We start from the raw sequence: 27,798 nt of genomic DNA on the forward strand, positions 1-27,798 counted from the left end.
TTCTAACGGAAACTACAGAACTATCTGGTTTCTTCAACACTGCAAAAGCTGAGGGAGAACCTGTGGCTTTTAACATTTAAGAAGCATCCACCAATCAAGGAACCTTGTTTGGATCCAGATGTAAGTTGTGACAGTTTTTTTGTAGGACACTTGGATTAAGCATGAACACAGATTGGATGTGACATTAAAGAGCTAATCACAAGTTGAACCACTATGATGGGAGTTCATTATATATTTTCTACTTGTTTGAAATTTTCTCTTAATAGATTTCTTAGGTTTAAAAAGGCAGAGACCAAGCAAGGGAAAACTGGGGATGGCAGATCTTTGCTCCAACACATTAGCAAAATATGGAGCACTCCCCTCAGGGTCCTGTTCACACAATTCTTTGGCAAGGGGAAGGCATGGAGGGAGGAATTATCTAAGAGGCCTGCCTGCCTGTTCAGTGACCCCATGGATTGTATGTAGCCTGCCAGGCTCCTCTGTCCATGGGATTTTCTTACTTGGAAGTGGGTTGGGAGTGGGTTGCCATTTCCTCCATCAGGGAATATTGCTGACACAGGATCAAAGCCTGGTCTCCTGCATTGCAGGTGAATTCTTAACCCCTCAGCCACGGGGGGCGGGGGCAGCCCGTAAGAGGCCCGGGAAGAGTGAAATTTTTCCTTTCTACAACATACCCACCTAGGTCTGGGAAGCCTGAATAACTGGGAAGAGGATAAAATTAAGAAGTCAGTCAGTTTCTAAGGATGGCTGGGAAGACCAAATGTACACCTTCCTTAATCTCTGCTAATTAGAAAAATACCTGCCTAAAACTGAGGATGATTTTAGGTAAGAATCTCTACCTTCAGGGAACTGGGGCCAGGTGGGGCTGCTTGCCTTTGAGGCTATCAGAGGGCGTTCTGGGGGAAATACCTGTCAGGGTAAGGGCTTGGTTGGCCCTGAGGGACATAACAATTAAGATATGACAAAAGAGTTTAGAAGAGAATTCCACTCAAGGCTGAGTTAAGACAGGGGAGGGGCAGTCCCACCAAACCCTCTCCACTGTAGCTCCCACTTCAACACTTAGCCAGCAGCTCCGTTCTACAGAGTTTATTAGGTTTATAACTGGACGAAGTCACACGTGTACAAAATGAAGCTCACACTATCCCAAAGCAGAGTAGGAATTGAGGGCTGGGGATCCGTTACTGGCCTTTGGGGGAGCTCCGAGGTGAGGGGCAGCCAACCCTCCCACTCCAGAGATGTGGCCATAGGAGAGGGGAGGAGAAGGAGCCCACTTGGCTTTGGTCACAGAACTCAAGAGCCTGGCAGTGGGCTAGGGCAGGCAGATGGATGGTGGAGCAGGAGCCTCTGAAACCACCCCGTTCAGGGAGTCCAGGGACTGCTCCACCAGTCCCACTTGCAATGTGGTTGGTCCAGACCTAGACTCGGGGGCTAGTGCAAAGGGCAGGCAGCAAAGCAGAAGGGAGGAGACACTGATGTGTGGTGGCCAAGGGCACCCAGACCTGTGGAAGAGGGTGGGTGGGGAGGTGGGCTAGCGGCCACCAGGCAGCTAGCAGCGGGTCTCATAAATGCCGCTGCGGCCAATGTAGCGCACCCATTTGATGACATCGTGGTCGCTGTAGTTCAGCTTCGGTTCAAACACCTTCAAGTAGCGCACCTTGAGACCAGAAGGTGCGAATGGCACCTGGGCAAGGGATAGCTCCAGTTAGGGATGTGGCCTTCCTTTCATAGCCAGTCTCCTTGGGGAAGTTCCACAGCCCTGCCCTACCTCATCTCTCTACTAGAAGGGTTTGAATGACTGGGACCCTGAAAGAAGCTCTGGGAAGCTGGGATGGTGAGGGGTCCTCTAAGAGGCTACTAAAGAAGAAAGCGTAACTAGCAATCTATGATTTGGGTTTGAAGTCAGGCCCTGCCTGTGATGACCTGAATCAGTTCCTTTAATCAGGAGGTGACAGCAACCAAAGACCTACCTTAAAATATACTTATCCTGCTCAGTTTTATGGACTTAAACAGTAAGGTGGAAAAAATTACATGTTTAATGTGCATAAAGCAAAGTCAGCCCGTTTTCCTGTCTTGTGTCTTACTGAGCATGCAAGCAATCTCAGTTTTTCCTAAGAATTGTTTTATGACCAGCCAAAGGAAGTCAAAGATTTTTGTCAGTGTGAATATCAATTTCTAGGAGGAAGCCTGCAGGGGAAGGAATGGGTCTGTGAATTGAAATCACCTCTCAGGGGTCTCAGTTTCATCATCAGCAAGGTGGTAGGTGCAGAGGTAGACTGGAAGGATTTCTAAGGTCTTTCCTAGCACACATTGCTCTAGGCCCCTTCTCTGCCGTACCTCAAAGTTCATTGAAATGGGGGGTCGAGCCCATTTCTTCTTGTCGTTGGTGGGCAGCAGCTCAATCTCAGCGCTGATTTGCGATTCCTTCATGCCTGCCATGCGCTTGATCCTGGAAACACAGGGTCAACAGGCAGCACGGGCCCCTGGTAGCTAAGAAAAGCTTCAAGGGGGGTTGATGCCCCTTTAAGGAGGTTGTGGGGGGAAAAGAACCCAGAAGCTCAGGGGAGGTGCCAGGGCAAGGCAAGGTGGTGAGGACTCTGATAACCTCTTGCTATGAAACCTTGGGTCTGTTATTCCTTTAGCACTGCGGGCTGCATGCAGTTTCTGCTTAGACACCTGGCCAAGCTATCCCTTGCTCTCTACTTCACAAAGGTACAAGGGCAAATGGGGAAACATTAAAGAATCGTGACAAAGCATGCATGCATGAACCCCAGTGCAGGCATGTGCACAACTGCACAGAGGTACAAGGGATGAGAACACAACCAGGGGCTCCAGGAGAAGCAGTCACCCCCACTCCCCCAATACACACACACACACACAGGTGCGCACACAAAAGGTGACACTTAACAAGAGGGTACACGAGGGCTTCTTGAGCCCTATTGTGCCCTCATGAAGGAAAGACTCACTTCCACACGATGGCGTTCTCACTGGCCTTATACTTGGCCTTCCCCTTCATGCAGATTACCTGCACCCCACTAGTGTTCAGTGGGGTTGGGATCCGCACCTGGAAGTGACACACGTGTCAGGGAGCTCTGTTGAATCCTGACATCACCTGCCTTTATTCTTAGAGACAAGTGCTTCCTCCTCCCTAAGCCCCTTATCCTCACCTCAATCTTCTGAGCCAGTAGTGAGGGTTTGAAGTTGGACTTAATGACCACCTTGACCTCCAGCTTGGTGCGTCCCACTTCTCGAACTAGCGGGATCACGCGAAAAGGAAGGATGATGTCCTTGGTGGTGCGATACCTTCAGGGGTGTGACAGCTTTAGGTTGGCACAGCAGAGCCTGTCCTCCCCCCTCTCCCCGCTCTCTGCCAATAGCAACCCCTGCTCCTCACACCCCATTGGCACCTCATGAGTTCAAATTCTCCATCTGGTGGGATAAAGCTGATGCTGCGTTCAGAATCAAACTTGCTGAGTCGCACACACTGGTGGAAGGTGCAGTCATCAATGGCAATTGATTGCTTCCCGCTGCAAGCAGGGATAGAAGGTCTTGTTGGTATACGAGGATGGCAGCAGTGAGTCGGGCTGGGAGACTACCCCACCCACAAAGGCTGCAACAGCCTGGACAAGGCTTGCACTGTAACCTATGGAAAGCTGCCAGAATGCAGGTTTCTCACTTGGGGGTCCCTTTCCTAGAGTTATGGATGAGTGGAAGCTTTGCAAACTCATTATCTTTTGCGAGTTCTGCTGTGTGGAACACAAAAGTTTCAGGCACACTGGGCAGAGGCCATCAGTATGTACAGAAGAATCTTGGTCCTTGGGACCAAAAAAAGGGGCTTACTCTGAGTAGGGTGAGGACAACCCCCTCATCTCTTCAACACAGATACCAACAGCAACCAGCCAAGCACACCCTTGGGAAGTGAGAGTTTGCGTTACTGCAGACATGCAATCTAGAAGGAACCTGTGATTCACCAGGCTCTGCTTAGCTGTCCAAGGTCCACCCTCTCCCACCAGCTACCCTGCTTCGGGCACCTCTTGCTTGTTTCATCAGCTGTGCCTTTGCCTTGCTTCTCAATGACGATCTTGTCATTCATTCCAAACTTGCACTCAGGCATGCCACTCAGATAGCTCTTCATCACTACCCGGCCTGACACATGGGCACTCAGGACCTGCCCTGGTAATGGACAGATAACCAGAAGCAGCTGAGTCAGGACCAATATCCTGCCCTGGCTCCCCTCCAGCTTCATCACGCGAGGGCCCTCACCTTGTGGGGACATGAGGAGGTTCACACTCTCCAGCACATCCAGGAAGAGCTCATTCCGACGATACTTGATGCCCTCCCGCCGCCAGCCAATCTGCCCGGTCACCTGGCTGGTGATCTGAGACTGCTCTTCTTTTGTCTACATGGGGCAAAGAGACAAACAACAAGGCCTCACTCCTCGCCCCCTTCAATTCTCTTATCTCCATCCCCACTCCACCCTCATCCCCTCAGCCTTCTAGTCCACACCGTGTGACCCATCTTCCCCCATGGGGCAGGGCCTGGAGAAAACTAAGCAAAGCTGCAAGGGTGGAAGCTGAGGGAACAGCTTACCTGATGCTGGAGAACACAGAGCCAACACGGTGCCCACAGGAAGCAGCAGATGAGTGCAGATGTGAAGAGGCAGGCAGAAAAGAAGGAGAAGGCTATGAGGCCTGGATCCTAGATGGGGGCCCAGGCTCTCTCCTCCTGAGGAATATCAAGCCTCCAGAGCAGCCCACACCCCACTCCCCGCAACATAGAAGGAAACTGCTTGCACTGTATTCCCAGTAACAGAGACGCTGAGTTGGCAAGCTCCAGGGGTGGGAGAAGGCCACACAGAGCAGAACAGGCCTGCAGTCAGGGCAGAAGGCTCAGGCCAGCACTTCCTATCAAGGATGGGCTCATGAGTCAGCTCAGAAAAGGCCTGCGGGCCAGCCGGGGTGAAGGGCGGCTGGGCTCCACCTTGACTATAGCCTGGACAGTATGAGTACCTGGCTTTTGATCCCCTGCTGGGTGATGAAGGTTTTCAGTGCACCTGTCTCCGAGTTCTGTGGGTAGCCAAAATCTAGGATTTCTGCAAAAGGAAGGGATTCATCAGCTCCTAGAAAAAGCTGAAGGCTCCTACTTCCCATCCCCGCAGCCTGGATACATCTGGCCAGCATAGCTCTAAAAGACATTGTAGCATCATCTACAGCAAGGTTTTTCTAGCTTTGTAGCATTTACTCTAGAATATATGCTTTATAAGAAAACAGTTAAAACATTACATTTTTTTCAAATAGAAAAAAAATCAGAAGAGTCACATGGCCAGTGGGTAAGAAGTCCAGAAGCCCTAAGCCCTTAAAATACAGAGAGTTGATGTGGGAAGGTGGAAGGACTCAGTTCACTTAAATCATACCCTACAGAGGAAACAATGCATCCAGAGGAACCTGCAATATCACATCCTAATCCAGGCTCTGAGGCAGCTCTTGATATGGAAAGCTGGTAGGACAGTCAGTGTAGTAAGGCCCAAACCACAAGGTTAAGAGAATGAAATGTGCTTAACTGAACAGCAGGAGGACCAGCCACCAAAAGACCTTTCGGTCTTCCCCCACCTCTACTCGCTAGCCTATTTCTGTATTCACTTCAGATCAGTCTTTAGGTCTGGATTTGGACTGTCCTCCTGGCTCAAAAGACCATATAGGAAACAAAGTTTAGAGGGCACTGGAGTGAGCCTCAGACCTACTCCCACCTCCAGCCCAGGCCCCACCAGGCTTATTCCCACCCTGGACCCACTGCCCCACCAGCCTCACCATCCAGCAGTTCATATATGAGCACAAAATTGTTCTTGATGTTCTCTTCGCTGATCTTGCCAAAGTAGGCAGCCATTACGTCACACATCTTATAGAGGAATTCGAAGACCATGGCAGCATTGACATTCTGCTTGGTGACAGCTGCCAGCCAGATGTTGGACCGTTTAACATGGAAGAAACTGGTGCGAGCGATGTTGGTGACGGGGCTGCGCACCTGCTGCCGGGCGTGGATAACATTGACCCGAAAGGCGTCCACTGCATTCCTCCTGAGAGAAAAGAGTGCACAGAGGCTGCTCAGTACAGGCAAACCTCACTCCGTGGGGATCAACCACAGCTGCTAACAAATAGCCACCCTCCTCTCTGCTGAAGCCTGACACATACTCGAAAGCCAATGCCTTAACTGTCGGGCCAGTTTCTAAGACTCCTCCCAGCAGGGGCCCAAGAGAAGGGCCAGAGCCAGGCTGACATCTGGCCATGAGAGACAGGAAGTCAAGTGGCAATGACAGTAGGGCAGATAATAAAGTAAGGTCTATCGGATTTAGAGAAATATGTTCCTGACTCCCATGCCTGGCTGCAGTTTCCCTGCTTCCACCTCTATAGCTTCTCAGTAAGCTCCAGGCCCAGAAAAGAGAGAGACCCTGCTTCTTCTCCAGTCTTTCCACCAGCGGGGAAGGCTGAGTCCTCCAGAAGGTAGCAAAGCCAGCATGCCTTCAGAGAGGGCTCTAATATACTGAGGGAAAAGCCAAGGGGTCACAGAGCTGGGTCACCCATGCTTGTCCAGGATCTAATTCCAGGGCAAGTTCAGGGATGAAAAAAAGAATGAAGAGAACAGCGATGGGGGGGCAGGGCCCCCCACCCACCTGTGCCTGGGCAGCAGCTTGACAGGCCGCTTACCTATTGCTACAGCAGCCAATGAGATGGGATGAGAGAAATGACGCCACCGAGAAGAGGAGAGTGACAGTAACGAGAGAGAGGGTTAGAGACACAACACACTGGGGTGGGCAGCACACACCATGCGGCGGAAGCAGATGGGCAACAGGCAAGGGGTGCAGAGCACAGCAAGGCATGCAAGACAGTGTGTGCCCTGGTAGGCTCAGCCAGGCCCTCTAGGGCCAGAGGAGGGGTGTGGATGGGTACAGGCATGCCAGGCATTGCCATGTCTCTAGCTCATGCCCCACCACCAGCCAACAAACAGGCACAAAGGCCAGGCTATCCCCATTAGCCACGAAGCTGGGAGCCACTGTAGCAGGCCCATCTCTGACTGTCTAGTCTAAGCAATTCCAGGAAGAAAAACAGGGCAGCATGAACCAGAGGAACCTAATCTCATCAGAGCTCCTGAGGCTAGGACAAGTCCCCTCTGTCAGGGAAGGTCAGTGGCATGCAGGTGGGGCAGAAAAAGTGAGGCTGTGTCTCCTTGTAGAGGTCTGACGACAGACAAGGAGCTGTTCCTGGTCTACTCTGATAGACCAGAAAAGCAGCACAGCCTCCCTGCCCATCCCTTGGTGACCCAGAGAATGCCTCAGGCTTGCCCAGCACCTCTCTTCCTGGAGTGGCCCAGAGGAACTGAAAACAGCTGAGTCAGCAGCCTGACTCCTGAGAAAGGGAGTGGGAGAAGATTCGGCAGCCTGAAGAGGCTTTCAAGTCCAGTGAAGGCTCTCACCACAAGAAGGGCTTTTGAGAGCAAGACTTAGATTAGTACTGCCAGCCTGACCACTAATTCCACCCGCTAGAGACAGATCTCCCTTCTCAAGGGAGAGATCAACCCTTCAAGCAAAAGCACTCATCTCCAGCAACTAGGTCTGTCACTACAGGGAACAGGAGGCAGCAAGGGTAGGAGTTCCTAGGACTGCGGGGGTCTTGCCATTTCACACGTCCCACTGAGTGGCCAGCAACTGGCTGCTTGGCCAATACCACCAGACCTAGTGGGAACCAGGCTGTAATAGCTGAGCATCCAGGATGCAGCAAGGGGTGGGGAATAGTCCAGATCAAGCCTCTGGGAGAAAGAGACCTGGCCCTGCATGCTGGAGAGGAGGGATGGGAGTGGGGGCACAGCTGGCTCAGCCAGGGCACTCACCCGATGTCATCTCGGTAGACCCGGGAGATGAGCACCTCCCCCTTGTGATTATAGATGAATAAGCCTCCAATCATGGCGGCAGCTCAGTCTTCGCAGCCCATCGCTCTGAGAAGAGACCTAGGATAGATGGGGGCAGTGTAAGGGAAGGCGGCAGAGTCTGAGCCCTGTCCCCTAAGGGGCTGTCCAAGTCACTGGCTGGGCCTTTTTCCTGACTCAACCCTACAGCAAGTGACCCTACAGTCCTCTCAGCCAAGCCCCTCCCTTTCACCAGGCCTCAGTTCCTGTTTATCCCATACTGGAAGGGAGAAAAGGAGAGGGACTTAGGCCCAGGATTCTAAGGCCATTCTGACCCTCCCTTTCCTGGGACTGAGCCCAGAGTAGCCCCCTCCCCCTTTCACAGCGCTGAGCTCAGCAAGGCCCCTTCCTGTGCTGACTCTCAATCAGGCTCTAGCTGGTGAGTCACTGCAAAGGCCTGCCTGCGGCTGCAGGAATGGCGGTAGGAATTACTCCAGCTGGTTCAGGCCTGGGGCCCCCAGGCAGAACTTTAGGAGCGCTAGTCTCTCAGGCTCCACTACCCTTCAGAGAAGGCAGCAGGGCCTGAACCTCTGGCTCTCTAATTCACAAAAGTCTAAACATTCTAGAAAAGGGTGTGCAGGGATTGGGGAGGAGAGAAGAGAGCCCTAAGGCCCTGACATCAACCCAGGAGTGCTGCTCCAGCCTGGGAGGCAGTCAAATAAACAAGCAAAACAGCAGAGTAGAAAGGCCCCAGCCCTGACAGACTACACTTCAGTGACCCAAGCAGCTTATTAGTTATTTCTGACCACCTCTCTTTTAAATAGAGAAGCTCCTCCTCAGCTCCCAAGTAAATAAGAATACAGGGGTGTTGTGAGAAAGGGGAGAGCAGGTTCATAAGATCAAGAGATCCTTCCAGTGAAAATTCTGATTCCAGACCTGCAACATAATTCATTTCTGACCTGAATGCCTAAAAACAAGGGGCAGAATCCCGGAACTATCTAAATTATTTGGGTCCAACTAATTTAGATTGTTTGCAATGAGAAAAAGGGTTAATTTAATTCTAGATTTCCTGGATTAGCCTTGGTGTTAATTTCACAAGCGGGGCAGTTTAGGAGACTTTCAGTTTCTAAACTGGAAAATAAAGTGTATTACTATAGCAGTCAAGGTGTCCCAGGCTGAGAGAATGAGAAGTCTCTCAAAGTGGTGGACACTTCCCATTCCTCAGTCCCAGAGACCAGGAGAGAAAGCGCAAAATGGAGGTAGAGCCCTGGGCAAAGAAGGAAGTTCACAGGGATCAGGTGGTAGGGAGCTCAGGGCATCAAAGCAGAGATGGGGCCCAGGTCAGGAAAGGAATATTTAGTTAAGGGATAGACTGGCAGCAACAGCCAGGCAGTGTACTCAGGTGAGCCCACAGCAGCAACAGAGTTGGTGGGGACACCTGGAGAGAAGAGTTTCCAGTATGGCAAAGGTCACGGCTTTGAAGAGGAAAAAACAGCAGGGTGAGACTAACAGTGGTGAATAAGGGAAAGCTGAGGAGACGTAGCTTGCTGTGGTATGCAGGTGTATAAGCATGCGCGGGTGGTGGGCTTTTCGCCCCGGGGAGGAGGACATCACGGGTAAAGATGGTTCCACGGCATGCGGGGGCTGTCACTCGACTGCAAGGAGAGGGTGCCGCAGAGTGGGGAGCTTGTCACAGTCCAAGGAGGCGGCACAAAGAGGTGTCACTGTCCTAGGGGATGAGGGAATTGTCCTTGCCCCGGGAGGAGGAGGCGCCGAGGGCTAGGAGGTTGTCACGATCTCAGGGAGGGGGCCGCCGCGCGGCGTCTCTGTCTGGGAGGATTCCAGGAGGGTCTCCCTCTCAAGCGAAGCTCCGGGCGGGTCAGGTGGAGGGCACCGCTCCACGCCTGTCCTGCAACCGCGCCCAGGGCGCCCCCGCCCCGCCGTCAGCTCCCTTTCTGATCTGAAGCCTGAGGCCACTCCCGGGTGTGGGCTGCTTTCCGCGTAGCGCAGTGCAGTGAACGGCAAAGCTGGGCAGCCAGGGAGGCGTCCTCCCTCACCCCGTACGGCCAGATCCCGAGCTCACCTAGTGTCCGCGGCCCCCTGCTCGGCCGGCCCCGCCACTCTCCGGATCCCAAGATGTCCGCCCGCCCCCTGCTCGCCTGCCCGCTGCCTCGGCTTTCACTGCAGTGTTGCGGCCCCGCCCCGGCCTCAATTGCGCGTGCGCATCCGCCGACGGCGCAGACTACAAATCCCGACAGGTCTCTCGGCCTTATCTCTTAAAATTTTACGCTCCCCTAGGTTTGGTAGAACTACAACTACCGACAGCCTTCGAGACTCGAAGGAGGGGCTAGGCGTGCCTTGGGCGAGGAGTAGGAGGGGCTTTATTCGGCCCCACCCGAAATACACAATCCACAATATGCTGCTATGCTCACTTCCTTTTCCTCATTGAGCGTTCTGGGAATTGTAGTCTCTGCAATCCCTCTTGTTCCTCTTTCAGAGTTTGTGAGAGCCTCAGAGGATTACTGCCGTTTGTTGAAGCCCATCTGTTAAGCCTTGGATTGCTGTAGGCCTTTCAGTCTCGACAGAATCCGAGGACTGATTGTCATTTTACTTACACACACACACACACACAGGACTGGCAGTATAAGTGTTTGTGCTGAGTTAACTGCTTTATAACATCACCTCTGATTTTCCCAAGCTTTTTTGCATCGTATATTTGTTCTAGACATGAGCCTTTTCCCAGGAATCAAGACTTAAGGTAGGGGGCAGGGAGTAAGGCATCAAATATTTAGAAGAAAAGCTAAAATTTTTCAAAATATGTTTGTGTTCTACCTCAACTATATACCTGTGGGACTATGAGGTCCTCAAGGTCAGGACCTGTGTGTCTTCTACTGACAGGCATATATGTGGCTTAGAAAACTGTTGGCAAGTTGAGTTTAACTGGACATGGTATTTGAAATCCCTTCTTTGATGAATAACCTTCACATCCAAGCTAAGAGGAGGCAGAGCCAATCCTAGCACATGAAAGGCCTGCCTGGCTCTTGCAGGACCTGAAGAACATCTGTTGGCTCTTCTCTTTCTGTAGGGAGAGATACCATTCTGCCTTCCTTAGGCAGGGCCGAGCCCATCATGAGAGGAAGCAAGGGCAAGAAAGGGCAAGACTAGTTGCAAATCCTACTATTCCTAGCATTCTCCTGCTAGAAACCAGAATATGGCAGGATGAAAATCTGACCTCCTACAGATCAGGGTCACAGTCTTAAGCCATTAAGTGACTGAATACAGGCATGTCTAATTCTTGAACCGGCACTCAAGGCTTACTCCTACCTTTCTAGGAGCTTTGTCCTCAATACATACCCTAAAGAAAGTGAAGTCAGTCGTGTCCGACTCTTTGCGACCTCATAGACTATAGCCTAACAGGCTCTTCCGTCCATGGGATTATCCAGGCAAGAATACTGGAGTGGGTTGCCATTTCCTTCTCCAGGAGATCTTCCCAGCCCAGGGATTGAACCCGGGTCTCCCGCATTGTAGGCAGACGCTTTACCATCTGAGACACCAGGGAAGTCTCAGTACATACCCTACCCCTCTACCAATTTAGAGTAAGTAATAATGATAATAATAATAGTAGTAGTAATAATAATAGCTACCATTTATTGAGCACCTATTCTACTGTGTGCCAGGCACTGTGCTAGGCACTTTTCGTACAATATCTAATTTAAATCCTCACAACAACCCTGTGAGGTAGGTATTATTATCATTTTATATATGAGGAAACTGAGGCTCAGAGAGATTAAATAACTCTCTTATCACACAACCAAAAAGTAGTAGAGTTGGGATTCAAACCCAGAATAACCTGACTCCAAATCCCAAGCTCCTGTGAACTAGAGTAGAGGCAGAGGGGAGAAGAAGGGCCAAAAACAAGAAAACTTGGAGTGGAATGGATATGATATACTGACTAGTAAAATATGGGAAGGAATTTAAGCCCGTAAATGTTTCTAGCTGGTGAGCCTATGAAGAGGGATGAATGTAACCAGGGTTGGAATTCAGGAGGAACATACTTGGCAGTAGGGACAGAAAGAGTTGAGTCCATCTGGACATGTCCAAGGAGATATCCAGCGGGTGATAAAAATACAGATCTAAAGATAAAGGGCAGTTAGGGCTTGAGATATATATTTGGGAATCACCAGCATATCAATGGCAGTTGACATCAGGATGGATGATTCTATTTTGGGAGCAAATAGAGAGGAAAGAGAAGTGGACCAATGATGGAATACAGGGACCCTGAAGGCATGAGCAATAAGGGAAGAATCCTCAAGAGAGTCAGAGATGGCAGAACCAGAGGAGGAAGAGAAGTACAGGAGGCAGCCCCATAGTAGTGGCTAGAGGCAACCATGGTCTGAGCTGGGAGCGAACCTAGAGCTCCCAGAAGGAAGACATGACTGAGTTACACTTCTAACACAGCCCTTATGCACCAACCCTGCCCCACCCTCCCCACCCCGGGAATATTTGTTAAATGAATGAATGCCAAAATACCCCTACCCTGGTTTACACCAAAACTTGGGAGCTTAGGACTTCATCTTACTCTTGACACCCCAGGTCTAAAAATATGGAAGCCTAGGTAAGCCAGAATTTATAGAAGAGGCTCATAGAGAAAGTTGTGATTTGTTTAAATGGGAGAATAAGGTTAAGAAAAAAATAAATAAATAAAAAACCACCCCACAAAACTTGGCACTCTATCTGAAGTCCCAGAAGTCCTCCTGCCCAACCTTGCTCTGAGTTATCATGATGACTGTGAAAACACAGAAGGGTGTGGAGGGCAGAATGAGAACAATCTGTTAGTTGCCTGGGGTATCTTGTGCTGAGTCCAGCTTATGGGTTTTATTCAGATAGGAAGATGATGGGGACATATGCGGGAGGTGTGAGGGCTATGAAGAGAAAAAAGTCAGGGGACCAGCCCCACAACCTGGGAGAGGACTGGGAGAGAGGGTCCAGCCCTCTGGTCAGGGACCAGCCCTGAGGCTTAAGTTAACTTGCATAGGCACATGTGTGTGTGAGAGAGAGACAGACAGACACAGGCAGACACAGAGGGAGAAAAAGGGAGAGAGGGAATGAGAGAGCAGAGAATTCTCTGGGGAAAGGGGAACAGAGGCTCTCGTAGGTGGGTGAGAGGCTGGGGTGATTCTCAGAAGTCTAGTGACTTGACGTGTTTGTTGAAGTGTGGGTATGGGGGCTGAATATCCTTGGGAAGCCCTGAGGGGCTGCTGAAGCAAGGTTCCTGGTCTCCTCAGAGGCTGGGCCTCCTCTCGCTGGGGACTCACAGAAAGTCAAACAGCCCGAAATTCTTGGCTGCTCCAGGCCCAGGAAAAATTGGGAGAGGAAAAAAGAAAAGAAAAGAAATGTTTCAGCCCAGAGGTGAGATGAGCCTGCTGATTAGTAGGGTTAGGGGTCTGAAGGAACCAGCACACGGAGCAGGCATGGGGTGGGTGTAGGTTTGGGTGTAGAGCAGAGATGCTCCCTGGGATCTGCTAGCAGCTCAAGCAACTGAGGGGGCCCTCTGGGCTTCTGCTAAGGTTGAGCACAGGTAGGGTTAGTATGGATGGTTACTGGAGGGGACTGCAGCTCTAGGGTGCAGGGCTGAGGCAGTACGTGGGGACAGTTAGGAGGAGGGGCAGATGAAGCAAGTCTTTTTTGGTGTTAGTATTAAGGGAAAAAATCAAGAAACTGGCATGCATGCAAGATTAATAGAGGGATGATGCTGCTAAATGGTGAAAAGTAACTGGGAAGAGGGGTGTGCAGGTCTTCAAGGGCACCTCTGGGGTCAATTCTTGAAATGTGTGTGGAGGGGGGTTGGGGGAGGGTAAGGAGCAGCACTAGCCATTTGAGTCCCAGGGGACATGAACGATCCTGGGAAGTCCTGCGCAGCAGTTAGCGGGCAGAGGGACAAGCTGGGGCCGGTGGCAGGTTAAGCGCTGCATTGCTGATCAGTGGGTGCACCCCACCCTCGCTGCACCCAGCGAGCAGTTAGCGCGCCTGGATTTAGTTCCATTTATTTCCCTTTCAGGTACCAGACAAAATAAAAAAGACGGACGGAGAGAGGAACGCAGCCAGCCTGGGGCGGGGTAGGATGGTAGTGGGGGAGGGGCCCTGCTCACATCACATCCACGAAGAACTCACTGGGGTTTCCCATGGCCATGCGGAAGGACTGTCTGCTGGCGGTCAGTTCGGGGGGCACAGAGGCCAGGTCGCGGCCCGGAGGGGCTCCCGGGGGCCCCATGGCCGCGGGCGGTGGGGGCATCATCAACATGGGGGGCCCGTAGAGAGGGGGCACCCCAGGGGGGCCGTAGCTTGGGTGCGTGTGATGGCTGCGCAGGCTGCTGGCCAGCGAGTGGTGGCTGCGGTGGCTATGCTCGCTGGCGGCAGGACCCGAGCGCTCGCTGGGCGCCCGCTCCCGCGGCCCCCGCAGACTGCTGCGGGTCGTGTGGTCCGATTCGCTGCCACTGCCGCCCGACTTCGAGTCCCCGGCCTTAGGGTCCTTCTCCTTCCGCCGGTCGCTGCCGCTACGATTGGACCCACTGCTCCGGCTGCCTGCAGGGGACAGGCAGGGACGGGGTGGGAGACACTCAGAGCTTGCGGAGGAAGCCTGGGGCTCGCCCGTGGCCCTCTCCTCATTACCTTCACTGTGCTGACTACTGGCGCTGCCCCCGCCATAGCTGTACCCCAGCTCTGGGAAGCCTGGGTGCGGATTGTAGGGGTGTGGGGGCGGCGGGTACTGGTAAGGGAAAGCCATGGGCCAAGGAGCGGCCCCTGGGTGCGGCAGAGGGGCCAGCGTGTCCTGGTCGGAGGCGCCGCTGGAGCCATCGTGATCGTGGAGGGAGAGGTTGGCCATGTCTGTGGAGGGAAGCCGAGGACACATGAGCCGGTTCTGTCCCATGCCTCCGCACCCTTAGTCAGCAGAGAGATCCCCCGCCTAGGTCGGGTGGATGTGCTTGGGAAGACAGCGACAGCAGTGGCTGCCAGAATGGGAGGAGGGATAGGCCAGAGATCCTCACTCCTTCAGACCCCCTCTGCCACCCTCCAAAGGTGGTAGGAAGGGAGACCCTGCAGAGACAGGCCCAGAGAAAACCATCCCTTGGAAGGTCCCGAGTCACCACTTCAGATGGTCAGATGCCCAGTTTCTCCTGCTTCCTCAGTGGGCTGGAAGAAGGGGCAAAATTCTTATTTGGCAATTTTCTCTTCAGTTCGCTTCGAGGGTAAAAGGTAGGGAGGGGAGTATGGGAGGCTGAAATACCAGATAGCCACCAGGTGTTGCACACCTGCCCTTTATCAGGCACAATACGAAGCACTTTATCTTATGCAAATGTTACCACAACCCTATGAGGAAGGTATGTTTAGTCACATTTTTTTTTTCCCAGATGAGTACAGTGAAGTCCAGAGAGGTTAAATGACCAGCCAGAAGAGGTCAACCTGAACTGTAGAAGCTCAGAGTTGCTAACTTTACCTTTCCAGATGAGGGCATTAGTAAGAAAGGAGTAGTTTCGGGAAATTTAGGTGAAATTTTGCCCTCCTCATTCACTTAGGACTAAGATCACACCCCATCTGTACCAGGTTCCAGAGCTGTGAGAGAGCTGTAGTTGCCCTAGGGGCCAGTTGTTGGATCCAGACTGAGCTCTTTGATCCCAGCCCTTAAGGGACCTGACCCAAACTTATATGGGAGGAGGAATCAGGAGAGGGAGCTGAGGCAGCTGATGAAGTCTACCAGCCAAACCATCCACTGGTCAAGGCCAGTAGCTAGCATGAGTGGTGGTGGGGGGAGGAAGCAGGCAGCTGACTTGGTGACTACTTCAGCCACGAGGCTGTCGTTCCATGGGCAGTGACTGTGTGCTCCTGGGCTACCCAAGTCCCCAGCTCTTCCCTTTGAGCTTGCCATATTCCCAGCTGAGGAGACCTCGGCCAGTACAAAGGAAAAGGCCTGTTCTGCCAGCATCTCCCTGAGCTCGGCTTCTGGTGACTTGGTCCATGGGTAGAAGACCAGAATGCCCCTGGGATGGACAGTATCTCACAGTATCTCTAAGCAAAAGCCACAGCTATCCTGAGAAGCTTTATGTACCTCTGAAGGTTTGGGGCCAGGGCTGCCTTCTCCTAAATGATGATAATAATATTTGATTGAGTCTAAGGAGTCACTGATTATAAGATGCACTCCAATTTCAGATATTGAAATGTGAAAAAATGTTCTTCTTAGAATCAATTAAATATATGATAAATGGGTAAGCTATTTTTTTTTTTTTTAGAGCAATTACTGTGGGCCAAACATGGCACTAAAAACATTATATACATTAAGCTTATATCATTCTCAAAACAAACCTATGAGATATGTTTTACTATTAACTCCATCTTACAGATCAAGAAATTGAGGCACTGAGAGGCTGTGTCACTTACTCATGTTCACATAGTAAGGGTGGAACTAAAATTTGAACTCAGAACTGTCTAATTCCAAAGTCTTATGCATCTATTACTCCTCTTCCATGGGGCCATGCTGGAGCTGCTGAGGGCCAGGGACACTACCCCCCATGCAGGGACCTGTACTCCACAAGAACAGCCTTTCTAGTCCCTTGAACCTAAGCTGAAGCAGAGGCAGAACTGGCTTCTGAGGCTGGGCTTCAGCTCCCAATCTTGAGCCTTGCTGTCCTGTTTTAAGGACTCCCTTCTCCAAAGGCTGTCCACTGGCTCTGGAGAATGGGGCTTCCCTGCAGACTTCTCCTGCTTAAGAACCCTCACTGGCTTTGTACTGTCTCACGATCAAGTCCAGATCCCTTGATACAGCTTGCACAGTCCTCTACAGGCTGGCCCTGTCAGATTTTCCAGCTTCAGTGTGAGGCATAGCTTCAGGGGTCTGAGGAAGCTGGGGACTTGAGGCCTCAGGCCAGCTCCAGTTCCTGTCTTAGTGGAATCTGCTGTGAGGGTGAGCAGGAACCAAGGCTAGGAACTCTGGCTGGCCTTGTTGCGGCAATGTTTCTGCAGCACTATACACCTAGGACAGCCTTGATGTGGGAAGAACAAAGGCTCTGGAGCCAGAAAGACCTAGACTCAAGGTCTCACTTCTCTGCTTCCAGCTGTGAAACCTGGAGTGGACTACTTACCTTATATAAGTCTCAGTTTCCTCATCTGAAAACAGAATCATCTCCCCAAGGGCTTTAGGGAGGTTGTGAGGATTGAGTGAGAGTGAGATGATGCTTTAGAAACAACCAGCATGGTGCCAGGCACAGAGCAGGTACTCAGAAAATGCCAGCCCCAAGGGGGCTGGGCAGGGCAGTGAAGAAGAACTGGTCTGGGCTCTGCCTAAGAACTGGTCTGGGCTCTGCCTCTACCGCACAGAACTGTCAGGTCTTGAGGCTCCCCCAGCTCTGCTGCCCCCTAATCTGGGTTCCCTAGAGTCTGCTGCGACATCCAACCAGGCAACTCCCACTTTCAACCAGGAGACAGGGCAAGGAGGTTGGGGAGGCACGTACTGCCACAGAGGTCGCCGAAGATGTAGTAGCACTGCTCGGAGAAGGTGATCTTGTTGACAGTGTGGCGGATGAAGCCGGCTTTCAGCAGGTTGCTGGCATACTTGCGGGCCTCTCGCCGGTCAGTGAAGCCTTCCACGTTGTGGTACAGCCAGTCCACCACATCCGAGCCTGAGGGCAAGGCTGCCACTTGATTGGGAGGCCCACCAGACCTGGGCTCTTCTGACCTCACAGGAGCCATGAGGCTGGTGCTGATTCCAACTCCAAAGGGTGGCCCAAGGGAGTTCTTGGGTCCTGACTTGCCCCGCCCCACCACTTTCCACCCCAACCTTCATCCCACCATGGGGCCCTCTCACCGATGAAAGCGTTGGGAATGGTAATCTTGAGCCACATTCGGTCACGGACCTCTAGCCCGGATTCAGGGGAGGCCATGGCTTTTACTATGGCAGCCATGTCACTGTGGATGGACAGGTGGAAGTCGTCTAGGCCTGGGGGTGGGAGGTAGAATGGTGAGGCAGAAAGGGGCTATGGAGTCAAGTACACAGGAGTTTGCATTCCAGCACTACTGCCTAATAACATGGACCAATGTCAGGCAAACTACCAACATTTTGGACACTCAGTTTCCGCTTCTGTAAAAATAGGGACTTTAATATCTATTTTACAGGGATATTTGAAGGGAGAATTAAATAATGTAAATGAAGGTGCTTAGCCCAGTGTATAATGTATGCTGTGATAATAGAAAGGCAGCCATTTACTGAGCGCTTACTTTATGCCACACACTGTGCTTGATGTTTTACTTGTATCCTCTCATTAAGCCCCAGAAGCCTGGTAAAGTGCATATCATCAGTCCCATTTTACAAGAGGAAACTGAGGCTTATGGGTGCTCAGTACAGGCTCAGAAGCAAACTGTTTGGTGAGGGTCAGTGTCCACTGAGGGAAACTGGAGAGTGAGGTGGCTGGAACAGACTGACTCTCCTCTCCAGCTCCCTGGGATGCTCAAGCAAGAGTCTCCAGGTGGGCCTTCAGCGGTCCCTTCCAGCTGGTCCTGTGCTGGGCCCAGGGGTCAGGGTTGGACACTCACGCTCTGTGTCAGGGATGGAGCTGGTGATGGAGGAGCTGGTGGAGGTGATGGTGCTCAGGGAAGGGCTCATGCCGTAGGCAGGGAAGGTGCCGGTCATGGCTGCAGTGTGGGAGACCCAGGCCGCGGGGTCAATGGGCCGGATGGGCTCACCTGCGGGGAGGATGAGGAGTCAGGGACTACCCGCCCTGCCCACTGCCTGGCCCTATAGAATAGGGGTGAGGTTCAGGGTAACACAGAAGGAAGGAGAGACAGGGTTCACATATGCTAGGCACCAGCTTTAGGGCCCAGTCTCCCATCCACTTACTCCTGGGCAGTGTGAAGCACCCACGCGGACTTGGGTCCCAGCACTTGGCTACAGTCAAGGTGATGGGCCTGAAAGCAAGGGTGTCCCTAGTGAGAGCAGGATGTGTGGAGGCCAAACCAAGCCCCTTCCCTGTTAGCCAGAAATATCTGCCCTCTCCTCCCCAATGCCATCCATACCCTGGTTTGTGCACAATTTCCCGAAGTACTCGGACCGCGTCATCATTACTCATGTTCTCAAAGTTGATCTCGTTTACCTGGGAAAAAGGACCAGGAGTGGAATATGCAGCTGTGTTGGGGAGATGGTAGGGAAGCTAAATTTGGCGGGCTGGGGGTCTTCCCCATACCAAGAATACAGAGGGTGTGGACATTTCCCCGTCTCCATCCATACCACCACCCAGGGTGGGCAATGGTACCTGTAACAGCATGTCTCCTGGCTCAATGCGTCCATCAGCAGCCACGGCCCCACCCTTCATGATGGAGCCGATGTAGATGCCTCCATCACCACGCTCATTGCTTTGGCCCACAATGGAGATGCCCAAGAAGTTATACTTTTCTACAGGGAGTAATAAGAACTTGAGACAGGAACAACGTTCCTACCCAAATTCTAAGCCCTTCATTAGAAAAGGGTAGAAAAGGACAAGAACTAACATTTATTGAACTTGAATCAGGCACTGTATTCTGCATACTCAAACATACTTTCACTTAATCCTTGTTGGCTATGAGGCAGGGACTCAATCCTGTTTTACAGAGCAGACAACTGAGGTGCAGAGAATTTGAGCGACTTTTCTAAGCCATGAAGTGGCAGAGTTAGGATTCAAACTCAGATTTAAATTCCAAAGTTGGGGCTCTTTTCACTACATCCTGCTACCTTCTAAAGAAGAACACCTAGGGCAGAAATCAGAGACCAAGAATGCAAGGGATGGAAAGCGGGAAGCGGGGAAGCATCAGAATCACTTTAGGGAGCCTTCCTGGATGCCATTCTCTGCTTCCATAGTGTTTTATCTCTGTCATAGCTCTGATCGTGAGATACTGAACGGATCAGTGTATGTAGCAGTTTATGCTTATGAAAGACAGCTCCTTGAGGGAAGGGAACATATCATGTGTCTCTCTGCACTCCCAGTGTCTGGCACATAGCAGGTGCTGGAAAGTGTCATTTCACGAGACTCACCCATGTTGAGAGTGACGGTGATGATGTTGAGTGACATGGTGGAGTCCGTGATGCTGCTGAAGGACGAAGACTGGAATAGACAGAGGCCCTGAGCAGCAGGCAGGGGTGGCAGGAACTCACTGCTCCCACCGAGGCTCTTCCTCAAGGCTAGCCCTCAGCACCACCTCCCCTCTAGGATGCTATACCCTGACCCAAGGGAAGGGATCGAAGGAAGGAAGCACAAACTCTCGTCTTGCTGCGGGCAGGGGGGCTCGGTCTGCTCCACCCACCCCAGCATATTGGCCCCATACCCGCTCAATCCGGGAAACCTTCTGCTTCCGCCGCCGCCGCTTGTGTCTTCTCATCAGGCGTGAGGCGCTGCTCTGCTCTGTGGAGCTGCTGAACCTGTGGGGCCCACAGTCGTTCCCCACCAGGCTGGCCCAGCCCTATCCCATAAGAGGCATCGCAGGGCCCGGGTCCCCACCACAAAGCCCAAATCCCCCCCCAGGGGCCCAGCATCCTCAGGGTTCAGGGCTCCTACGGGTCACCTATCCCATAGTACCCAGGATACCAAAGCCCCACCTGCTGGTGGAATCATCCTCATCTGAATCAAAGAAGCTGGTGGTCTCCAACTCGCTGCTCATCAGGGTGGAGGAGCTGTCATAACCCCCTGGCTCTCGTCGCCGCTCCCCCTTGGCAGTTCCATTCAGCCGGGTTGCTGCGGGGGATGGAGGCAGCTGGGCTCACAGTGCTTGATGAAGGAGAGAAGGAGGGGAGAGGGACGAGCCAGGGGCTGTACTGGGGCCAGGCCTATCCAGAGCTCAGGAAGGAAGGCAGAGAGTTGGGTAGCTGGGTGGAAGGGGCAGGGAGAGATGTTGGGGGTGGGGAAGGTGTGGGTTCAGGGAGGACGCACTGTGCTCCGGGCCGTCCCTCCGGCGTGGCCGCTCTCGCTGGGCAGACACCAAGGAGTCAGTCTCTGTGTCGTTGTCCAGGTTCTCCTGGCTGCCCCCACCAGCGTGAGGGCTGTAGGGAAGAGAGGACTCGGTGGGGGAGGGTGCAGGCTGGGGGCCCCCTCCTCCAGCTAAGCTGAGCTGAGGCAGCCCTCCCCCAGGGGCTCTCCCCACCCTCTGGTCATACTCACTGGAAGGATGGGGGCCGGGAGTCGCCGATGCCTCCTGTGCGCTCCATGGGTGGTGGCAGTTCTGCCGGGCTGTCAGCACAGAAGGGTGCTGGTTCTGGGTGTGAGCCTTCAGCCGACACCAGCTGATGGGGAGAAGATGCTTGGGTACTGGGGCACAGAGGCCCCAGGGAAAAGGGGCTAGCTGGCTTTTGGCAGGGCATGAAGACTTGGGAAGAATGAAGCAGGGACATAGAGGGAGAAGAGACGGGACTGTGCAAGATCAGCTGAGATGACGAGGAGGCTGAAACACATGGGCTAGCAAAATGGAATGGGGGCAGAGAACAAGGGTCAGAGGTCCAAGGTAGACGTCGGCACGTGACAAGTGCCACAAAGGACATAGGAGACGCTTTTTGTCTCCAGTGTGTACTTCTGTCTCTTTCCCCCCTTCCCACCACTCTGACTTTTCACCAAGGCTATAGAATCTGCAGTGAGAGAGTTCAGTTAGAAAACTCAAGGAAGATTCAGATACTGAAGCATCAAACCACGGTCTCAGCAATGCCTTTCCTCCATCCAGCTCACTGCAGGAATGCGGGTGGACAGAGGGTTGAGGCGAGCTCCTTACCCAGGACACCACCCGGCCATTGAAGCAGGGCAGCTTGGCATTGTCGTCCGAGATCTCCTCCTTCACCACTCTGCAGGGAAAGGAGGGTGTCAGAGTGAGCTTTCTGGGGTGGGAAATACAACCCCAGTTCTCAGGGGCTCCTCTACCCTGAACTGGGAATCAAACCACCAGCATAAGCCTGTTCAAATGGGAGCGGGGGGGTGACCCAGGAACAGATCTCTATCACCACCAGAAGGACACCAGCCATGCCCAGGGCAGCTGCCTTCCTGGGGCATTCTCCTGGCCATCGAGTGACTGCAAATTACACCTGATAAATCTCTGTCCCCATTGAGCGCAGTCACCCCTAGAATCTCAAGAGTGGTACTCATCCCCCAACATGGCTCTCCTGTGCTAGATATTATCTTTCCCTCTGAACCGAAATTAGGAAAAAACACACCCTTATCACTGTCCTCTTCTCAGTTGGGAATCCTGACATTCTTCTGGGAGGTGTGGATGAGGAATTGAAGGAAATTAGAAAAGAGAAGGGGAGAAGGCATTTACCAAACATCCCCCACTGCCACTATGACACTGGTAACAACTGCCTTCATTTACTGAGCATGTACTATGGGTCAAGCACTAAGCTAAGCAGTTTACTAGTATCACTTCATTTAATATTCTCAGCAATGCTGTAAAATAGATACAGATGGGGAAACCAAGGCTCGGCAGGTTCAGAAATTCACCTACAGTCACATAATTAATGAACAGCTGGAATATGAATCCTGGTCAGCCTGATTCCAAAGCCTTTATTCTTACCTATTATACCATCTTATCCCCCTACAGTTAGAATGTATAATCTTCACATCAGCCTCACTGTATAGACAATATGATCTTGATTTTATGAATAAGGAAATAGAAAGAATTAGAAACTTGTTCAAGGTTACAGAGCTAGATGTCAGGGCTGGAATTCCACTCTAAGCTCGTCCGACTCCAAAGCCTATATTCTTCCCAGGGTATTCCACATTATTTTCCATACAGTGATGGAGGTGATGTGGGTCTGTGTGGAGGGTGGGGGTGTGGGAGACAGTGATGCGGGGTATAGGCGAGGCAGGCAGCATATAGTCTCAGGTGTGCAGTTTGGCCTGGTGCATCAGTGAGGCAAGAAGTCAGATTATAACTATAGTTTGGGGCCAGGAAAGGGAACAGAAAAGCTTGACCCCCACCTCCCCTCCACCCCCTGCCAGACTGCATCAGACATCTCAGGAGCACAGAACTAGAAAGCTGTGATCCAGGGCAAGAGGAAGACATGTGCCTGGAGCTCCAAGCAGAGAGGGAAGACAGGAAGGAGTCTGGGAAGCCCAGTCCCCCCATGTTCTTAAAGCAGCTCCTGCCCAGAGCTAGGGACGTGCTTGGCTCCTAGTGATGCTCACATTCCTGGACTCACAGCCAAGTTCAAAGGCTGAGCATGCCCTCCTCCCTCCCATTCAGCTCTGACTCCTCCGACGTTTCCAACCCCACAGCAACCCCAAGAAAGCAGCTCAAATCATCCTGCGTAGGCGCACGACAGAAAGCCTGGAGACAGAACAGACTAGAAAACAGAGACACAGACATAGCTCAGACACACTAGCCAGTCTGATTGCAGGGGACCCCAAGATTGTAGCCCCCATGGGAATTGGGGCTCAAATTGAAAGGAGGTATGTGGGCCATGGGGCAAGGACTGCAACCTTCTCTGGAGAGGGTCTCAGCACCCCTGTGGTGGGAAACTGCTGTTGGGTCCCCACCACCCCCTCCCCCTGGAGGCCCCACCACACAGCTCCACACTACAGATGTTTCCTCTCTTTCTGGGGGTCACCGACAGGTCACCAAGGCTCTGCTGACTCACAATGATCAGCTGATCTTCAGCAGCCTTGGGGGACTTCAGACAGGCCTCCCCCTCCCACCATGAAGCTGAATGGCTCAGGGTTCCACAGCACTTATACACTCACATACACACACATACCAAGTGGAATCAGACAAATCTGGGTTCAAATTCCAATTCCGCCACTTATTAGCCCTCCTCTCTTAAAGAATTTTCTTAACTTTTCCAAGCCTTTTCTCATCCTGGTAAGTGAGATTTGTAAATGCCTGACATAGGCCAGACATACACTAAAAACTAGTTATTAACTTTGTCAATTTTTTGCAGGATCCATACTCTCTTTCTAAATAGGTGTAAGTTTCTAAGGGCAGGGACCAAACATCTGCTTATCACTCATTGTTCAATGGAGTAAAAAGCCTTTGCCAAGAGCCCAGTGGGCTTTAAGTTTTGTGCTCGCCATTGCATGGTGCTCAAGAAGCATCAGACCTGGAACCTGCCCTGTTCTTGGAGGAACTGACCAATGCACACAGTTCATGTGAGTATACTGCAAGTGGAAGCGATCAGAGCTGTAAAGACAGCAGATGTGTTTACTGGACAGACATCTGCTGAGTATTACTAAGTATAGGATCCTGGCTACGACCAGGATAGGTGTAAGGATAAATAGGAATATAACTTTCAAAAGTACAACCCAGAGGAAAGAATTTGGACCTGGAGAAGATCAGGGAAGAGAAGTACCCCAGGTAGAAGGCCCAGAGACGGGCCAGTGTGGGATGTGGAGCCGGGAGCAACACGAGCAACACTGTGGCCCATGCTGTTCCTCCCACGGCTCACGGCTCCTCTAGTGGTGGTACCTTGTTCTCCCATCCACCATCTCCTCAGTGCTGAAAATGTTTAATGTTTATTTCTATATCTCAAATAATTTAAGAGGACCGGGCCTACCCTGAGCTTGACAAATATTTCTGAAGACCAGATTGGGGTTGGGAGTCCTCAGACCTTATACACCAGAACCTGGTTGAGTGACCCTGGAGAGCTGGAGGAGATAGCAGCCTTCCTTCCCTGACCCACTTCCCCATCTGTCAGCAGGGGTCACAGGGCCCTGCCTGACCCCTTATCATGGGGCTAGGATAGGTGGCAGCCCTGTCACCTCCACAGTTTGCTGAGGCTCAGCATCTTCCTCAGAGAGGATATATTTGTTAAGTGATGGTGATAATAATACCTACAGTTGTGTGATTAATGCCTTAGACTTTGGAGCCAGGTTCCTAATAAGCTCTGCCACTTATTAGCTGTGTGACCTAGGATAAGGAAGTTACTTAAGTTTTCTGTGCTCTACTTTCCTCATCTATAAATTGAAGATATTACTACCTGTTCCACAGGACTGTTAAGAGGATCTGAATGAGTAAAGATGTGAAAGTCATTTAGATCAGTGTCTGCACACTATAAGCACCATAAAAAGTTTAATAAATGAAATATAGATATACACTGCTGCTGCTAAGTCACTCCAGTCGTGTCCGACTCTGTGCGACCCCATAGACGGCAGCCCACCAGGCTCCCCCGTGCCTGGGATTCTCCAGGCAAGAACACTGGAGTGGGTTGCCATTTCCTTCTCCAATGCATGAAAGTGAAAAGTGAAAGTGAAGTCGCTCAGCCATGTCCGACCCTCAGAGACCCCATGGACTGCAGCCTACCAGGCTCCTCTGTCCATGGGATTTTCCAGGCAAGAGTACTGGAGTGGGGTGCCATTGCCTGCTCTGATAGATATACACATTCATCAGCTATTAGTTATCTGTGACAAGATAGCCCTACCAGGTCTCCTCATCATTAATTCTTCTGGGTATAAACATGATCAATCTCCTCTACTTCATTTTTACCATTGTTTTCAACATTGCTAAAATGGCCTTCTCTAATATTTTGCAAAAGATGGTTCAAGCTCAAGTACCACTGATGAATGCAAGATGATTTCAGGAGTATCTGAATGAATGTTTAACTCAAGAGTTAAATATTTTTAAACATAGTTTAGAAAGAAATATAAATAGAAAATCAGACCTGTGGTTCCATATTATTGATTGGGTCAAACTAAGAGTGAGTGGACTGACAGTGGACTCAAAGATATTAAGTCAACAATGAGTAGATGTAATGAGAGCCCTCTATGACTTCAGTTAGGCCTGGCTTGACAGCAGCCTGAGGACAGTAGGAGGTGGCCCACAGAGGTCTAGGTTTAGGAGGTGGGGGCGCTCGGCCTAGTGTATTCTGGGATGAATAGGGGGGTAGAGACACAGGCCTAACCTAGTCCTTTAAGGCACTTGGCCCCAGGCTGGCCCCACTGGACTCCAGCTGATTTTCCCCTATTCCATACCCTGAGGCAGTATCTTGGTCTCTTCTAACTCCACTCTTCCCTTAACAGACCAAGGCATCTCCCCCAGTCCCCTCACCACTCCCACCCCTTGCAGATGGATCCTTCTTCACCATCTTCCAATCAGGGGTGTCTGTCTCTGGACTGAAGCCAGATAATCATTACTACACCAGGAGTACTCTACCCCAAGGCAGGAACAGCAACAGAATCAAGAACAGTTAGAAGCTGCATAGTACTTCCCACCTTACAAAGCACTTTCACACATTTGAGCTCATGGGATCATCAAACCCTGAGTTCCAGGGGGAAAGGTGACACTAAAACATGCCAGGCAGAAGACAGAGAAGGTGCTAGCATCCCAGAGCCAGGAGGGCTAGGAGCCTTGGAGAGAAGCCAGGGTGATGAACACCAGGGAGAAGAATGTCTCCCCTTACTCAGCTCCGGGCCTTGGCTCTAAAGAGCACTGTAGGCTCAGGCTACGGCTGGAGAGGCGGCCTTTAAGCCTGGAGGGCCCAGGAAGGCCTTCCCGCAGGCCTTCAGGCCCAGTGCCCAGTTACCGCGGGGCAGGCTAGTGTGGGGGCCGCCCCCTCCCCAGTCCCCTGGGAGTTGGGGGTGGGGGGCGGGGAGTGAGCGGATCAGCCAGGCTCCCCCTCCCAGGCCAGCTGCTACAGAACCATCCGGCTCCAACATTCCATCCCCTCTTAAAGGGGAAGTCACTGCTTCCAAACTCCGCCTGTCCAAAGCCCAGCAGCTGGGGGAAGAAGACTCCGTCAGGGAGGGGAGGATGAACACCAAGAGACCCTTCCTGGCTCGCCCGTTCAGGCTCTGAGGCCTCTTCCAAGGTCTCCTCCTTGGCCACCATCTGGAGGAAAGAGGCCCCAGTTCTGCAAGGGAATCTGCACCTGGGCTAGTGGGGACTCTTCCTCGGGGGTGAGGCGCCCTGCTCCCTGACAACATCCCGAACGGCCCACAGGGGACAGGGGAGACAGCTAAGTAAACATCAGAGCTGCAGGCCTTAGTTTACAGCCTGAGCAACCCCCAGCCAATTCAAGGTCCCACAGCATAGCCCCTAGATGCTCCATATTCCAAATATGGCTCGGAGTTGTGGAGCTGAAAAGATGGAGAAGGCAGGCCGAGTGCCAAACACCCTGAGTCTCTGCTAGAAAGGTGGCTCCGTTGGCAGGAGGGCTGGGGACTGCGATCTGCAATGGGTGGGGGTGGGGGGGTGTGTCTGTTTGTGTGGGCCGCTGGTTTCTGAGGAGGTAAGGGAGCTTGACTGAGCTGGAACTGACTGCTCTTAGGGAGTTGAACGTCCCCTTTAAACTAGGGGGCCAGGGTCCCAAACAAGAGGGGAAAGGGGAGCTCCTAGAGGGGCTGAAAGTCCAGCCTCTGAAAAAGCCAACGGGGGCCGAATGGCCGCGTGGCCCCTAGAATCCAGAGTGGGGCTAGAAGCCAGCGTAGCAAGGGGGAGGGGGGAGTCCAAACTGGTCGAGTGGGCCCCTAGAAGCGGAGTGGCCGGGGTTCCCCGGAGGCGAGGCGGAGCCATCCTCACCCGAAATCGTCGTCCATAGACTTGAAGAAGAACTTATAGCTGGGTCGTTGCAGAACGCCCTTAAAGTCCGCCAAGGTGACGCGCTCGGCGGGCAGGGGCAGCTTCACCAGGTACGGCGTCTCCTGCCCGTCCAGGTGGTAGATGATCTTGGTCTCGCCCATGGCTCCGGCCTTGGGCCCGGCGGCCCGCGCGCTGCCTGCTCGGGAGGCCGGGCCGGGCCTCTCGGGCGGCGGCAGCGGCGCTCGGCGCGGCCCAGCGGCTCAGCCCAGCTCCGCGGCCGGCCGCGGCGCCAGCTCCCTTGTTCTCCGGCCGCTCCCGGGTCCCAGCGCCGCCTGCCGCGGTCGCGGCCGCCGCTTCCGCTCCCCACTCTCCCGGCTCGGCTGGCTACGGCGACTCTTCCGG

At 52.4% G+C, this 27,798-nt stretch overlaps 2 protein-coding genes across 6 annotated transcripts; both read right to left on the reverse strand.

Annotated features, from left to right (window-relative positions):
• Window positions 1–1,071: 1,071 nt before the first annotated feature.
• Window positions 1,072–10,132, reverse strand: AP2M1 (adaptor related protein complex 2 subunit mu 1). Of its 2 annotated transcripts, XM_006056696.3 has the most exons (12): window positions 9,977–10,131; window positions 7,879–7,995; window positions 5,805–6,070; window positions 5,007–5,089; window positions 4,588–4,593; window positions 4,261–4,396; window positions 4,029–4,170; window positions 3,405–3,524; window positions 3,165–3,300; window positions 2,964–3,061; window positions 2,335–2,446; window positions 1,072–1,681 (listed from the first exon to the last, which is right to left on the reverse strand). In XM_006056696.3, exons 2-12 carry the CDS (start codon window positions 7,950–7,952, stop codon window positions 1,547–1,549), a joined length of 1,308 nt encoding a protein of 435 aa, XP_006056758.1. In that variant the 5' UTR covers window positions 7,953–7,995; window positions 9,977–10,131; the 3' UTR covers window positions 1,072–1,546. The 2 variants fall into 2 exon arrangements, with proteins under 2 accessions (XP_006056758.1, XP_006056759.1); XM_006056697.3 differs by lacking the exon at window positions 4,588–4,593 and having other exon boundaries at window positions 9,977–10,132.
• Window positions 10,133–11,518: 1,386 nt separating this feature from the next.
• DVL3 (dishevelled segment polarity protein 3) lies at window positions 11,519–27,798 on the reverse strand. Of its 4 annotated transcripts, none has more exons than XM_025287404.3 (16): window positions 27,397–27,798; window positions 21,667–21,736; window positions 21,066–21,187; window positions 20,838–20,947; window positions 20,507–20,642; window positions 20,236–20,359; window positions 19,946–20,015; window positions 19,191–19,330; window positions 18,955–19,031; window positions 18,779–18,846; window positions 18,475–18,624; window positions 17,750–17,881; window positions 17,397–17,564; window positions 14,563–14,778; window positions 14,065–14,475; window positions 11,519–13,236 (listed from the first exon to the last, which is right to left on the reverse strand). In XM_025287404.3, the coding sequence occupies exons 1-16, from the start codon at window positions 27,555–27,557 to the stop codon at window positions 13,205–13,207; spliced, it is 2,187 nt and encodes a 728-aa protein (XP_025143189.1). In that variant the 5' UTR covers window positions 27,558–27,798; the 3' UTR covers window positions 11,519–13,204. The 4 variants fall into 4 exon arrangements, with proteins under 4 accessions (XP_025143189.1, XP_006056754.1, XP_025143195.1 ...); XM_006056692.4 differs by having other exon boundaries at window positions 20,236–20,329; window positions 27,397–27,795; XM_025287410.3 differs by having other exon boundaries at window positions 11,519–14,475; window positions 27,397–27,797.

This window comes from Bubalus bubalis, chromosome 1 (assembly GCF_019923935.1).
Source record: "Bubalus bubalis isolate 160015118507 breed Murrah chromosome 1, NDDB_SH_1, whole genome shotgun sequence".
NCBI lineage: Eukaryota > Metazoa > Chordata > Mammalia > Artiodactyla > Bovidae > Bubalus > Bubalus bubalis.